At 40.5% G+C, this 16,073-nt stretch overlaps 1 protein-coding gene across 2 annotated transcripts in view; it reads right to left on the bottom strand.

Moving 5' to 3' along the window:
- Positions 1–16,073, bottom strand: part of LOC122561603 (phosphatidylinositol 4-phosphate 3-kinase C2 domain-containing subunit beta-like) — a 217,954-nt gene that overhangs the window by 115,014 nt on the left and 86,867 nt on the right. For both annotated transcript variants that reach the window (XM_043713462.1, XM_043713463.1), the window contains 7 exons: positions 14,986–15,022; positions 13,743–13,947; positions 12,425–12,550; positions 11,209–11,373; positions 9,389–9,464; positions 3,930–4,063; positions 358–549 (listed from right to left, as the gene is read on the bottom strand). In XM_043713462.1, coding sequence (XP_043569397.1) covers positions 358–549; positions 3,930–4,063; positions 9,389–9,464; positions 11,209–11,373; positions 12,425–12,550; positions 13,743–13,947; positions 14,986–15,022 — 935 coding nt within the window. The remainder of the gene's footprint in view (positions 1–357; positions 550–3,929; positions 4,064–9,388; positions 9,465–11,208; positions 11,374–12,424; positions 12,551–13,742; positions 13,948–14,985; positions 15,023–16,073) is intronic.

The following is a 16,073-nucleotide window of genomic DNA, read 5'->3' on the forward strand; positions in this document are numbered from 1 at the left end:
TGTGGTTCCCTGACTAAAACTGAGAGGTGATGGGCTGTTTTATGCTGACAAATCATGTTCACTTTCCTTGACACTTGCAAGCATATATTTCTGACGAGCTTTTCATGGCAGAGAAAACAAACCTCTGCCTCATCAGTTTTTATGAAGTCAAGGAGGTGAAAAGCCCAAATTATAACTCATTGTACTAAGAATTTAATGTGACAAAACTAAAAGTGTACTACTAGACCATCTTAGCCCAAACATGAAACTGATGAAAGAGAATTTTCAGAAACTATTAGCTTTAAATAAAGTCTAATATTTCCAGAACATTTAAGGTAAGTGGGAGGATGATCACTTGGAGATCAGTCAGACTCTTACCTTGAAAGCAGTAGTCCCAGTGACTCTAAAGGATTTGCTGAGATGTTCCACCTTCTAAGCACTGCATAACTCTCAGACAGTGATTCTGAACCACAGCTAGGTGCACTGCCCAGTAAGAGAGGAAGGAAACAGTTTGAACTGTTACAGAATGAACGTTTTGTCCAGAGCAAGTTCTTCTCGCCTTCTTCAATCCTGCAAACGACAGCAGTACAGAAGTGAAAATGTTGTGACACCAGAGCTCAATACCCGTTGGGTTGTAATCACGATGAATGATACCAGCATTTCATAATTGGAACATTTTCCCTTGAGTGAAAACCTGAGACAGCATGACACAAGTCAAAACTTTCTTTGACAATGTATCGGAGCTTTAATCCGAGGCCAGCTACCTGTCCTATAGATGCTTGCGCTTCAAATCCCTGTCACCCTTGATATGAGACCACCATGGCGCTGGAAAAGCACAGCAGGTCAGGCAGCATCCGAGGAGCAGGAAAATAGATGTTCTGGGCAAAAGCCCTTCATCAGGAAATGGGAATTGTCAACTCAAAGTCAATTAAAATCAGATTGATCGACCACTTTCGTGTTTAAGGTGTTCCATTTTGTGGACATTTGAACAAAATCCCTGGCAGGGAATGTGAATGCTGCCTTTTTACTGCATGAGAAAGTGAAAGGAGTTGGATTCAAACCAAAATCAGAGAGATAAATTGTGTTCCAAAGCACTGTGCTGGGCGGGACTATACAAAAGAGGCGAATTAATCTTGGAAGGTCATGATATTGATTCAAAAACAGAAAGAACATGGCACATCAAATTTCTTAATTTGTTTTTAAGGTAAAATTCAAAACATTTGATCTGTCAGCGAATTAATGGCCTGGGACAAGCAGATCAGGATTAATCTATACTCTAAGCTCTTATCTTAGACAGAAACACAAAAATGGACTCAGCACCATGCTAGAAAGGATAAAAGGAAACAGAAGACTTTCAGCAATGTGGCACTCACAATATCTGCAGGAATTCCTACCCCAGTGAATAAGACAGTTAGGCTAATTCTCACTGCAGCTCAAGACAAATGGAATAAATTCTGGGATCTCACTGTTCTCATGCCTCACTTTCACAACATGCAGTTAACTCAGGCCAACTCCTTTCAGGTAACTCACTCATGGATGTAGTGGTCTTTGTATAATAGATTTTATCTGCCTTACCTCACTAACCCTAACATGAAGATTTTGAAACTTGTTTATTCTGTACTTGGATTCTTCATCAACAGATAGGAGGATCAACTTGGTCAAATTATCGACCCCAGAGAAATGGATTGGTGCCCATGTTAATGAGATTGCTGTCAGAGATTGGAAGTTACCACATGGCACCTCTATATTGTATTACACTGGCAGGGCAGTCTTGCTACTCAATTAATACAAACAAAGGCAAACACATCAAAGAATTTTCAAATACAGTAAGAAGTCATTTGACCTGACAAAGCTCTGCTACAACATTTCAAAATGAATCTCACTGTCCTATGTTATCTTCTCCAATAAATGTTAACTTATCCTTAGGAATGATGCAATGGCTATTATTTTAGCTATCAGTGAATCATTTCTTAACTTTTACAGAAATAGGTAATATTAACTTTTCTTTTGGGTCCCAGCCCATGTTAAAATCTATGTTCACATCCTTGTCTTGAAATTTCATAATGACCTTGCTCATCCCAATTTCTATAACCTGTTGCAGCTAAAAAAAAAACCCACAATTTATGTGGTTCTTTTATTTTGCTCTGTGCCTGATTTTAATAGCTTCACCTTATAGGAAAGGCCCAGAGAATCCTCACTCTCTTGTCTCTCAGAAGGGAGTGGGAGCTGCTGGCCAAGAAACCCTGGAGTCATCATCCAAGCTTTACTTTAAAAGGTCTCAAGGGGTCAGTCAGAGTCTGTGAATTCACTTACATCCCACAACAGTACAATGGTGCTCACTTGCAACGCTGCTCAATGTATCGCACCCACATCATTCTGCAGTCCCTGATGCACTGGACTCCTGTCTAACACTCTTCATCTCATCCTGCAAGCCAACTCTCTCCCCAACTCTCACTGTCTCCACATACCTGTAACTATTCATCCAGAACAGGAAAGCACTCAAAAACAGTGCAACACTACATCTGACAATCTCTCTTGCAGGATCAGGTGAGAACAGAGCAGAGTCGAATCAGCTGAAGACACAGATGCATGCACCTCCTGAGTATTAAAGAGGAGATGATTCTCGATATCGTGGAGGGGGCCCTGGCATCCATCTTTGCTGGGGACATCGAAGATAGTGGTATTTTCCTGCTTTGTGTGCTTCTCAACTTCCAGAACACCTTCGCCCATCTTCTACCTGATGGGCTGCCAATGCTGTGTCCATGTACTGACTCCCTCTCAATTAAGACCCCCTCCCACTTCACAAACATCCCATTCTGAGTTCCTGCTTTGAGGACTTCCCAACCACACCAGCCCCAGGAGGAGAAAGGAGAGCAAGCCACCAGCTCAGACCCTGGCAACATTTGGAGGTAAGAACAAAGGTTGGGTTCAGCACGCAGTGAGTCACTGAGCCTGAATGAGCTACAACCATGAGGTTTCCACCTCACTGCTAGGGTAAGTGAGGGAGATATACACTGATGCAGTGGACTCAGATAAGGACTCTCATGAGATAGTACAGAGGTGAGTTGTGAAGGTCCTGAATGGGCTTAGAGACTGAGATGTTGAAGTGCATTATCTGACTTGGCTTCTGTCGCTATTGAGGCACCCCCTATTGACAATGGACATGGCACAGAGATTGCCCACTTCACAGTCTTGGCTCAATCTCCCAGACATGTTGCAGAACCAGAGGCACTACCACTGCCTCCATATGTGTTGGAGTTTCTGTGTGCACAGGCCACCTTCTTCCCTGCCATCCCTGCATCAATCTGGTGACAATGTTTGGTAAATGCAGGATCTGAACTCCTCCAGAATACTATCAGACACTGCAATAGAAAATGACTCAAAATGTTTCATTAATCTGCAGTTAGGGTATTTTGTTCTTTAATACTGCATTGCCTGTCTTGCTGGACCTGTAATCTTACAGACTGTGGGACAGGACACAGATTGAGACCAAAAATACAGCTTGTACCTGAGAAAGCCAACCCTGCCATTGTAATGTTGCTGGAAGCTACATATGTGAGTTTATACTTAATCTTTCTTATGGCATAAAACTCAATATACATAACTGGCCTTCTGTGAGGTGCCAATTTGAATACCTTCTGAAAATCCAGACAAACTAATTCTACTGTATTCCCTCACCCTATAAAGTCAGCCGCATTTTCAACAAAATTCTATTAATTTTGAATTTGGTGAATCCAGACTGACAGAGAGAAATGACATTGGCTCCCCCTAACAGATTTGAGCAACCATATGGAATCCTACAGCACAGAAGGTGGCCCTTCAATCCATTATCCTCGTGCTGGCTCTGTGAAAGAAATAATATTGCAGCATTCATGTCAGGGCTGAGACGCGAGAATCAATTTCCAAGGACGTGGCCAAAGAGATGCTTCATAGACAGGGGACATACTTACAAAAGCAGAGAGTGTTTCTGCTGGATGTTTGCAATCTGTTTTCTGGACATTTCATCTATGTCGGTGAAATACTGCCAGTGGTTTGCAGGAGCAGGTCGTGAAAATGTGACCAAGAATGAGGCTGGAAAATTTATCTGCATTTAAAATTATACGAGTTGCATTTTAATACTGGACATATACTTTAACATTCTGGCAAGAAACTGTCTCAAAATTCATTACCAGTACATTGTGATCGTCAATAACAGGGAGCACCAAAATAAACATTTCAATATGCTAAAATGTGCAAAACACTCAGTCTTTTTCAACATTACCCATTGAGCAAAGCAGTTTAAGATTTTTGGACATGATAAGGTGCAATATAAATGCTGCATTTTATTTATAATTACCACTGATCACAAAATCAAACATATCAGGTAACAGAATTGCCCCTTACCTGAAATGTATTTAGAATCTAATTGGGAGCTGATTTTTGCACAGTCTCTTTTACTTGCCTCTTATTCCCCATACTAATCATTTTTATGCTTCCTCGATGTTTTAATTCTGCTTTATGAATGTTGTAATTAGCTTCACACTCAGGTAACTGTGTGCGTTAAAACAATTCTTCTAATCTAAGGCTTTACTTTAGCTCACCATCTCTCGTCAGTGACTCACCAATCAATGGAAACAATTTAGCCATGTGCATCTGTCAAAATGTTTAAATCCACTATCATTTTTCCAAACCTATAGTCTTTGCCACCCTAGAAAGACAAGGGCAGCAAATTCATAGGAACACCACCACCAGCACATTCCCCTCCAAGCCACAACTATCCTGACTTGGAAATATATTGCCGTTCCTCAGTATTGCTGAATCAAAACTATCTTCCCAAAGGAGGGACGATGGTTATGTTGACACCACATGGACTGAAGCAGTTGAAGAAGACAGCTCACTACTGCCTTTCCCATGATAATAAGGGATGGGCAATAAATGCTGACTCAACCTGTGATGCTCACACCCTGAGAATGAATAAAAACAATCTTCAGTTTGAAAAAATACTACCATTATGATGCCTCATTAACAGTAAAGCTTTAAGTCTCCATTCCCAGTGAAATACCAATGTATCATTTATTCTAATTTATCATTTCCATTCATTTTCTGAGTAGTGAACATTTATTCTTTGTAAATCAAAACAAAAATGTCTATTTATTAAAAGACTACCTTCTGCTTCCTACATCTTATCAAATGTTTGAAACATTGCCAAGATTTTGATTCGTTTTGCAAACAGGAATATTCTGAATTGAGAACTAATTCCAGCAACTTCCACATGAAGTCAATCAGCTGGGATAAAATGTGGAAGTTACTGGAATTAAGGTTTGTTTTGGACATTTTCATTGCTCCCTTTCCTTTGGTATGTGGCCACAAAATTATCCAATCTTTCATTGGGACAGGGCACTGGAATCATATGTCTTTACTTAACAATTTTTCCTCAGCATTTTCTGTGGGAATCGACTCCTTGCTGGGCACAGTTTCTGTGGGAGAATCTGTCCCTCAGCCTCTTACCCAATTTCCTTATATTCATAGTGTCATAGACTTGTACAGCACGGAAACAGACCCTTCAGTCCAACCAGTCAATGCTGACCATGTTCCCAAACTAAACTAGTCCCACTGACCTGCATTTGGCCCATATCCCTCCAAACCTTTTCTATTCATGTACTTATCAAATGTTCTCTCATCCACCACTTCCTCTGGCAGTTTGTTCCACACATGAACCACTCTCTGTGTAAAAAGATTGCCCCTCATGTCCATTTTAAATCTTTCTCTTTTCACCTTAAAAATAAACCCTACTGTTCCCCTAGTGTGAACGCAAGGTAAGGATTATTTGAGATAGTTTATTGCCATAAATTCTCCTTTGTCTAGACCGTGTCCACGGCCTGTCTAATTACCAGAGGATAGACCACAGAAGATGTGTTTATCTCAGTTAACAAGGTAGCTCACTGTATGACAAGAATAAGTGTAACATACTTTACTAGTCAGGTCTAATTACTGACGATTGCAAGGAACTGCACAAAATAACTCTGCTCCCAATGAAGGCGAGGGTAGAATTCTTGTCTCCAACCAAAGACTGTGTGAGACCTTTTCAGGTTTGGTGGACCTAATGCACTTCAACATTAATTATTTCAGAATCATTACCTTGCAAAAGCAAACACTTGCACTGTCTTCCTAGTAAAAACAATCTGAGCCCCCTTTAATTTCAAATAATTAAATTGCCCAAGCATTCTGTCAGGCAGACTTCAGCACATGTTACATGACCTGTTCTGCTTGAAACCAAAAACACAGTCCCAAAATGTGGCAATCTTACAAACCTCATAACTGCAATGTAATAAAGAGTGGGGGAAAGAGAGGAAACAAACTATTTTCTTGGATATTATGAGCAGACATCTTTGCTGATACTACCACCCCAACTCCCACCTCCATCCAACACGTTTCTTGTGTGTTGAAGAAATAAACACACATTAAAGTAGGTTTATAAGCAGTGGTGCAATAAGTTTCTGTAGCATTCAAAAGGAATATATTGTTAAGAATTGGTACTGAGCAGCATATGAGGTTTATTTGATTTTTGTGAGAATTGGCTGGCTTTTGATAGGGACTGCTGGGGTAAAGAACCCACCTTTACTCACTGGGCAGCTCTGTGTGAGTGTTCTTATTGAAGAGTTACTGTTGGAGCATTAACATTAAAGTTTTGTTGTTTTCTACTGTATCACACATGGGGATGAATTTCACTGGGTGATTGGTCTGTTTTTTGTTCTGTCCCCCAGCAGAAAATGATAAAAGGCTGTCCTGCAGCAATAGTGCAATGCAGGCGACATGGGCTGAGGTTTGGATGTGGGACAACCTACCAGTGAAATGGGTGTCCCATCCTCCGGAGCAGTTGGTCCATCTGGTTGTATATTACCTCTTGCAGCCCCACAGCAACCTGGACTATTGTGCAGCTGTATGGAACCTCGAAGGAGGCCAATGAAGATTGAGGGTGAGACCCGACCCAGAGAAGTCCCAAAGATTTTGGGTGAGGAATATTGGGCAGGAGAGCTAGGAGGTGGGTAGCAGGCTAGGTGTTGGAGGCTAGATGAGGAGACACAAAAAGGGGTTATGCCTGGGGAAGGAATCCAGTGTGCATGGATCCTTCAAAGGACCTACACCTACACCTCCTTCCTTCCTGCTTTTTCCAAATTTGTTTTCAAAAGGTCTACCACTCTTGCCTGCCTTCCACTGCCCAGCACATTAGGGCAGGGGAGACAGATTGGTGGTCTTAAAAGAGCAATAATTGGTCACTCAAAGGCCTTGGTAGACATAAGGGCAGGCAGGTTAGTGGGCACATTGCCCTTCTCTCTATTATGGGCACTAGGTTGGGTCGGGCAGGATGGCTGTGGTCTAGCCATCTGCAATATTATATATGAATCCCTCCTCAACAAAAACACACCAGATAGGTATGAGGGTAGGGGATTAACTCTAGCCCACAAATATAAATTTGAGTACTGCACTGATACAAAATTATACAAGACCATTCAAAGTAATATATTCAGTTAAATCATGTCACTTGGACAATGGAGAAAGAATGCACAAATTAAGGAAAGTTTAGACCAGAGTGGTGCTGGAAAAGCACAGCAGGTCAGGCAGCATCCGAGGAGCAAGAAAATCGACGTTTCGGGCAAAAGCCCTTCATTAGGAACAGAGGCAGGAAGCCTCTAGGGTGGGGAGAAAGTAGCAAAGAGTACAATAGATGAATGGGGGTGGGGATGGAGGTGATAGGTCAGAGGGTAGGGTGGAGTGGATAGGTGGGAAGGAGATTGACAGGTAGGACAGGTCATGAGGACAGTGCTGAGCTGGAAGGTTGGAACTGAGGTAAGGTGGGGGTGGGGGGAAATAAGGAAACTGGTGAAGTCCACAAATTAAGGAAAGGCAAGTTTAGGATAGATATCAGGTCGATTGTCTTGACACAATTAATGATTACTATCTGGAGATCACTCTAGGTTGAGTAATGCAGCCAAATACTCAATGTGAGTACTTTCACTTGGGGGCTGAATAAAGGCACTAGTGGATTGGCAGTTACTCACTTGACAGATTGATGGGTATAGGATGGACTAATGTTCTGCTGGTGCAATATATATCCTCCTGCTGAAGTGAGAGGTTCCGCATTATATTATTAGAAGAGGGCACATTGTAGTGCATGCAACATGCCGTTGTGGGGTGGGGCGATGGGATACATGGATTTCAGCATCTCTGAAGAATGGTTCAAATGAGTAAAATGACCTCTGTCACTAAACTTTAAACTTGGAATCAAAGGTAAAATTGAAACATTGTTGAAGTTAGGGTAGTTGGAGATTTCTAAACTTGATGGTTATCAGAATGATCACCAAGTGTATTCAGAGATATGGAACGAAGGTGAGTAAATGGAGTTAAGACATGGATCAACCATGATCTAACTGAATGCTCGAGGGGGTGGTTGGCCTTCCCATTTCCTGCTTTCTTAAAGCCTAAGTCTGCACTCTTCTTCGGGATGAGACTGAACTGAAATTCTCTGTCAGAATATTTAGCCCATTTTGATTGATATGAGAAAATAATCATGAATGTGGTTCTACTCAGTTGGTTTGAATTTAGAGTTCCTCCACCTTGAGTGAGAATGATGTCACCACTACTTTGGACTATTATTCATAAGTTCTGGGACTCACCACAGCCAGAGATGTAATATTCAGTGCGGTGTTTCATTTATTGACATTCACTTCATGTTAATATTCATCTGGCCTAGGGTGACTTCGTAACTAGCTGTCTCCGCAGTCATCCAACTGCAGAGCAACCTACCAGGTCTATTGAATTATTGTTGATTACTAGTTAATCCGGAGATTATTCACAATTGTGTTCCATTGCACTGAAGGTGGTAAGACTGGTATCAAAGTGTCCAATTTTCTGTTGGTCCTGGGGTGGAATTGTTCAGCTAAACTCACACTATGACAATATTAATCAATTCAAATCTAAATCCATTGTCCCACTTTGGTCTAACTCCCAATTTCACAAAGCATAGAATCTGTCAGCCCTGTAAGTAGTCGTACTCTCAGTAGTAGATGGTAATGAATTGTTACATTCGTGTAATCGCCAGTTATCTCATCATTGGGGATATAAAAAGCTGGCGTCTCACCCAAGTGGCTGACTGGTGGTCAGTTGATCATTGCAGTAAACATTTCAGATGATTTAACATTTTAAAAGTCCAAATACATCAAACATTTTACAAAATTATTTATGTGCACTTGCTGCCTGCCAACTCCTCTTAGGTGAAATCATCGAAGTAAATACAAAGGGAACTTTAATGACAGCATTATGACATCACACTTCTTAACTTGGTAGGTTATATTATTTTATCTAGCATTATATCAAATTGTTCTTTTATTGGATTTATTGCATAACTCAATGCAAGTGAAATATTGCTTACCTGTAGAATCAAGCTGTCTGCTTGGCTGGCGTTGGCTGGGACAAGACGCAATAGCTTTGTATCATGGACTAAAACTCTGTTGCAAATTGTGGAATATGTCAATTTTAGTAATTATATGTACTACTTGAATAACAATCATATTTTACTTTGTGTGCAGCATTTTAAGTGGATCTACTGGACTATTCAACACAGCCTATATTTAGACCTTTCACAGGTTACAATGGTTTATAATCAGTCACAAAGGACAAATTCAGTAAGGATTCACAACTGTCAGAATATATTTGTGTCTCTGGCTCATCCCTTGAGGCTTTGTTCTGGAGCCGCAGCCACTCTGAATTTGTCCTGAAATGTTGCTTGTCTTTTTGATTTTGGTGGTGAATTCCCTTGAAATTTCTCCAATCCTGATGCCGTCCTTTAACCAAAAGCCTTGTTTCTGTGGGTTTTCTGGCAAATTATTATAATGTGAAGGAACAACTCAGAGAGAAGCAAATGGAATAGGAACATTCAAAATAGGTTGAATCTCTACGTAATAAATGAAATGTTGCAGGGCTATGGGGAAATTGCAGGACTGGGTGAAGCTGACTGGTTTAATATTTTTAAAGAATTGTAAGTATTGATGGGCTTACTAACTTCCTTCTGTGATCCAACGATAAATGTTCTTCTCTCAAGATTTTAGTTTCGGAGTTGGGACATCATGTTGAGGTTGTAAAGAATGTTGATGAGGACTCTTCTGGATAACTGTGTGCAGTTCTGGTCGCCCTGCTATAGGAAGGGTATTATTAAACCAGAGAGGGTTCAGAACAGATTTACCTGGATGTTGCTGGGAGTGGAGGGTTTGAGTTGTAAGGAGAGAGATTGAGAGTTTTTTTCTCTGGAGCATAGGAGGTTGAGGGGTGATCTTATAGAGGGGCTTAGATAAGGTGGACAAGCAAAGGTCTCTTCCCTAAGATGGGGAGTTGAAAACTGGGAGGCATATTTTTAAGGTGAGAGGAGAAAGATTGGAAAAGGACATGAGGGGCAATGTTTTTTACACAGAGAGAAGTCAGTGTGTAAAATGAACTGCCAGAGGAAGTGATGGATGCAGGTACAGTTACAAATTTTAAAAGACACTTGTTTAAGTATATGGTTTGTAGCCAATATACAGGCAGATAGGACTAGTTTATTTGGGAAAATAGTCAGCGTGGGCTAGTTGGACTGAAAGGTCTGTTTCCTTGTTCTGTGACTCTATGATCATGTACTCTTTTAACATACCATCCATTTTAGATGTTTATAAAGGCAGTGCCATGTTGCTCAGCTTCTCCTATATAAATTGAATGAGAATAAGACGCATAGTATTTGAAAAAGGAAAATTCAATCTGAAGAAATCACTCTTCTGTTTTATAATTATATGCAAATATGACTGATTATGAAGCAGCATCATATTGATTGTAACATGTCATAACTATTCTAAAGTCAAGGCAAATCTTTGGAGTGCAGAAGTTACACCCTACCCTGTGATAGAAAGACACATGTGTCAAAATAATCTATTTAGCAACATAAAAACAATTCACAATAGCAAAAAAAGATATCATTCAGAATGTTAAAATTGGAAAAATCTCAGCAGGATGTGAAGGGGGTATGTGCTGCTATGGAAACTGGCAACATTCTGAGTGTGTGCGATGGGTAATTCTTTGATCTCAGATAATGTCTTGTGATGATGTTAAGTGAGGATCCTGATTGGCCAGAAAGACCATCATGGCATCCAGTGACTCATATGTAACATTTACAAGTCACGTTATGTGGAATGGATTCAACCAGTGTTTCTGCTTTTATGAACTTACAGTTTGGAGCTGTAGAGAGGCATGGAGACACTTGCTAAGCAGTCAGCATTTCTGGAGTGTCTGCTACTATCGATATAGCTCCCAGTAGTGGTACGGTCTCCATACAATGTCAGGCTAAGAATCGTCTCACAGGGTAATTGTGCAATTTCAATGGGCATGTGTATTCTGAAATGGAAATAGCAAATTGTTTAGTTCAAACCAGAAAATGGTTCTTTCTTTTTCAAAATTCATGCTCGGGTTATGAGGTACACTAGCAGGATGCACTGAATTATTGTTGACTGAAATCAGTAGCCCTTGGCAAGGTGATGGTGAGCAGCAACCTTAAACTGCTACAGCCCATGAGGTGAAGACTGTCTCTCGGTGCTGTTGGGTATTGACTCTTGCATGATTGTTTTGTTCAAATAAGTCAAATGATGGACATTGTCCAAGGTCTTGAGTGTTTTACATAGCAAGCAGTGAATCCGTAGACAGTGCTTTATCTTACTTTCTCTCACAAGTAGAAAACTAAGATCTTTAAAATGCAGTTATTTGGAATAGAAAGGGTGACATGGTGGCTCAGTGGTTAACACTGCTGGCTCATAGCCCCAGGGACCTGGGTTCAATTCTACCCACAGGCAATTTTCTGTGTGGAGTTTGCACATACTCTCCGTGTCTGCGTGGGTTTCCTCCCACAGACTAAAAATGTGCAGGTTAGGTGGCTCGGCCATGTTAAATTGCCCATAGGGTCCAGCGATTGTACAGGCTGAATGGATTGGCCATGGGAAATACAGGGTTGTGGGAATAGGGTACGGAGATTGGTCTGAGTGGGATGCTCTTTGGAGGGTTAGCATGGACTCAATGGGCCAGATGGCCTGCTTCCAAACTGTAGGAATTCTATGAAAGACATTCTGAAGTACGATTTGTGGTAAAATTCCAGCTGTTAATATTAAGTTTGCTTGACTAGAATTTGTAATATAATCCACAAAATGCAGTTTCCATCCACAACAGAGTCTGAAGAACTAATATACAGACTTCTTATTTCTATTCCTCAACATCAGGACACAACATAAAAACATTTTTTGTGTGGATTAAATTGTTTATTCTGAAGATTCTGTTGCATATTATTGCACATGGTAATCTTTAAATGCAATCAGAACTAAAGCAAAGTTCAGAAGCTTCTAATAATGACTTCCATCTGACTCGTGTAAGCTTGTCATGATTTCCATGTTGTACTTACCTCTGATTCCACCTAGCCAGAACAAAAAGGGGAGATCTTGTGATGGAAATTTCTTCTGTTTTCACCCGTTGACACAGCTCCTTAGCTCCATACATTAATGAACAAGACACAAATAAGTTCTCGTAGCTACAACAAGAAAAATAAAGATAAAGTCAATTTGGACAATTCCTGATTCGGCAAAATCGCAGTTCAGCTGTAACGCAAAGATTGGAAAATTAATGATGAAAAACATTCTGGCCACCACAGTTTCAGTAACATTGAGCAGAAAGGAACTACACTAGAATGATAGTATTGAAAATTGTTCAATGGCAGCATTTTATTTTAACCAAAGGTAATTGTTAACAATAGAATGAAGATAATGGGAAGTCTGCTCATAGTTTGCCTGGCTCTGAATGTAAATAAATGAAAGCAGGAAGGAAGAGGTGTGGCCTCTGACTTAATTTTAACTCTTTGAATGAACTTTTCCTCAAGCAATGAATATGACACACTAAGAAATCTAACTAGATATTGTAACAGCAATGAATTGGTAAGCTACTTAAAGTGAGCCATTTTGAAGTTAAGTTATGGCTGTCCAAAAACTGCAATGTATGATAAAATGTGTAAGTTCCTTTTTAGAGGTTGTAATATAGGAAACCTGAAAAGTGGGTGGCACGGTGGCTCAGTGGTTAGCACTATTGCCTCACTGTACCAGGGACCCAGGCTCAGTTTCACCCATAGTCTGTGTGGAGTTTGGACATTCTCCAGTGTTTGCATGGGTTTCCTCCAGGTGCTCTGGTTTCCTTCCACAGTCACAAAGGTGTGGAGGTTAAGTGGATTGGCCATGTTAAATTGTCCATAGTGTCCAGGGATGTAGAGGATAGGTGGGTTAGCCATGGGAAATGCAGGGCTACAGGGATAGGGTAGGAGGTTGGGTCTTGGTGGGAGGGTTGGTATGGACTCAATGGGCCTAGTGGCCTGCTTCCACAATGGAGCAATTCTATGAATTTGAACACAGCAAACTCTTGCAATCAGCAATATGATTATGATCAGAAAATCAGTTGAAAGATACATATTGGCCAGGAAAACTCGACCGCAGTCCTTCAAAGAATGCCACGGGAGCTTTTATGTCCAACTGAGAGAGTAGACAGCTTTAAAATCTCATCTGAAACTCAGCACCTCTAATAACATAGCATTCCCTCAGGTTGTAAAATCAACCTGAATTAGATGGTTCAGCCTATGGACTGGGTCTTGAATGTGTGACATTCCACCTCAAAGATGAGAATACAGATAACTGAGTGCAGGCCAAAACTATGGAGGGAAGAGAGATAATTCAGCTCACCTTACAGCCCAGGCACTGGGAACTCCATGCACAGCATAAATGGTGAAGTTCAAAGCTGTTGTACTCAACAGTGTCTTTGAGGCTGATACAGTTTCAATGGCACCAACATGGGCAACTTGATAGTCAGTGTTAAAATTGTTGCAGTAGATATTTACCAGCTGTGAGATTGCAGCAGTTAACTCATTGACCGCTCTCACTAGTGAACCTAGAATGTAGGAGAAGCTTTAAAAAATATTCTTAGCAATAATAGCATTTACTGGCTGTTCCTAGTTGTCCTGATCTGATACAGTAAATAGTTTACTAAGACATTTCCAAGGGCAAACATGGTTAGCATTGGACTGGGGTTAAGTTTGGCCAGTCCCATAAGGATGGCAAATCCGCTTCCACAAAGGCTGCATACAAACTAGTTGGATTTTTATGATAATCCGACATATTTTACTATTCTGAATTCAAATTTATGAACTGCTGCAGTGTGAATATTAGATTACTTTCTTCTGGATTACAAGCTCCGTAACATGAACACATGCTGTTGCACATCAAGTACATCAGTGACCAGCGGAAAGTGATCAGAAGGAACAATAGTTTGTGAATTTACTTGGAATCTGAAATGCATTTTATTGTTATTTTACTGGCAGAGTGGCCTTTAAATGTTAAAATAACCCAAACTTTCACAAATATCATTTCTTAATGAGAAGACAATTGGAGTTGGATGGTTGATTTGCGAAACAGTGTGATGCCAACAACGTGGGTTCAATCCCCACACTAGCTGAAGTTACCATTGAAGGGCTGTCTTTCTCAACCTCTTCCCTTGCCTGAGGTATGGTGGCCCTCACGTTAAATTACCACCAATCATCTCTCTCTAACGAGAGAGCAGCCCTATGGTTTGATAAGACAATGGGGACTTGCCTTGATGGCAATTTCCATTCCAAGTGGAATTCAATAAATTAGGTGAATTCTGAGCTATAATTGATCAACATTGACAGCAAAAGTTGTTGGAGTTTTGTAAAAACCCAATCAGTCTGTCATTGCCCTGTAGGGAAGGGAACCTGCCACCCTAAAGCACTATGGTCTCACGTTATACAGTTCACTCTAAATCCTCAAAGCAACAAGGTTTGATCCATAAATGTTGCCTCAGTGGTATCATTCAGAGATGAAAAAGAAATGACAAGTTCCAGTAACTAAACCATTTGGCCTGCTCAGCATAAACAAATATGCATGAGTGCGTAAAACATTACATTTTTACCTTGTTGGTTCTGCAGTTGAACTGTATGAAACGAAGCCTGAAAGTGGAAAAGATTTGATATCTAATTAGTTACCGAGAAAAGAATTCTTTTAATCTAAATTCAGATCTTTAGGAGCTTTCATTACTAATGAAGATATATGAATTCAAACAGATGCCGCTGAGGTCATATTTGGTTACATGTGCATTGGTATGCTTTACTGACCTGGCTATCAACCTTTTAAAAATAATTCATTTGCTGTTTGCATCAACTTTAAAATGTTGTGCAACTGAGTTTATTAGCACTGGGCATAAACAGCAAACCAAATACATGAAGGATATCCAGTTTGTGTAATAAAAGCTACAGAGATCTAAAAATTATCAGCAGCGCAACTGAACTGAAGAATATAGATTGTGACGTGGGATTGATAACTACCAATGAGACCAATAATACTTCTGTTGGGGAAGAGAACGAGTGAGATTTTCTCCTTTCTGATTGTCTAAATACACCTCCCAGAGGAGAAGGTAGATAATTCCACCAGAGGAGGAGACAAGAAGATATATTTGTCATTCCCATCCAGGTTTTCTTGTTGTGGTAAGTGCCACATTCATTTAGCTTCAGACAAAGATATATGCAAGAATTGGTGCAGCACGGTCTTATGATTTATGGAAGTGTTCTTTATAGAAGTTGGCATTTAACCCAGCATCAGCATAATTCTCAATCTGGTGACACTTTCTTTCTCTGGGCAGAATTATATCTCTTGCACTGCATTAACATGATTCAAGAATAACCCAGGGCACATAGCCCAGATGGAGAAGTACATGCAAACTTTGGTCACATAATAATTTACAGCCAAACAGGAACATGGGAATGTTCTGTCCAGGAGTTCATAGTTAAATATTCTTCTTTTGGTGGCCATCATAGTGTATAAGCAAAAAGACAATATTATAGCCTTTATGGAGAACATATGAACACATGAATTGGGAACAGGAGTAGGCCACTCAGTGCCTGCTCCACAATGATTGATCTGATTTTAAACTCAGCACCACTTTGTGGGCAGCACGGTGGCACAGTGGTTAGCACTGCTGCCTCACAGCGCCAGAGACCCGGG

Source organism: Chiloscyllium plagiosum, chromosome 23 (genome assembly GCF_004010195.1).
Source record: "Chiloscyllium plagiosum isolate BGI_BamShark_2017 chromosome 23, ASM401019v2, whole genome shotgun sequence".
NCBI classification, from domain to species: domain Eukaryota; kingdom Metazoa; phylum Chordata; class Chondrichthyes; order Orectolobiformes; family Hemiscylliidae; genus Chiloscyllium; species Chiloscyllium plagiosum.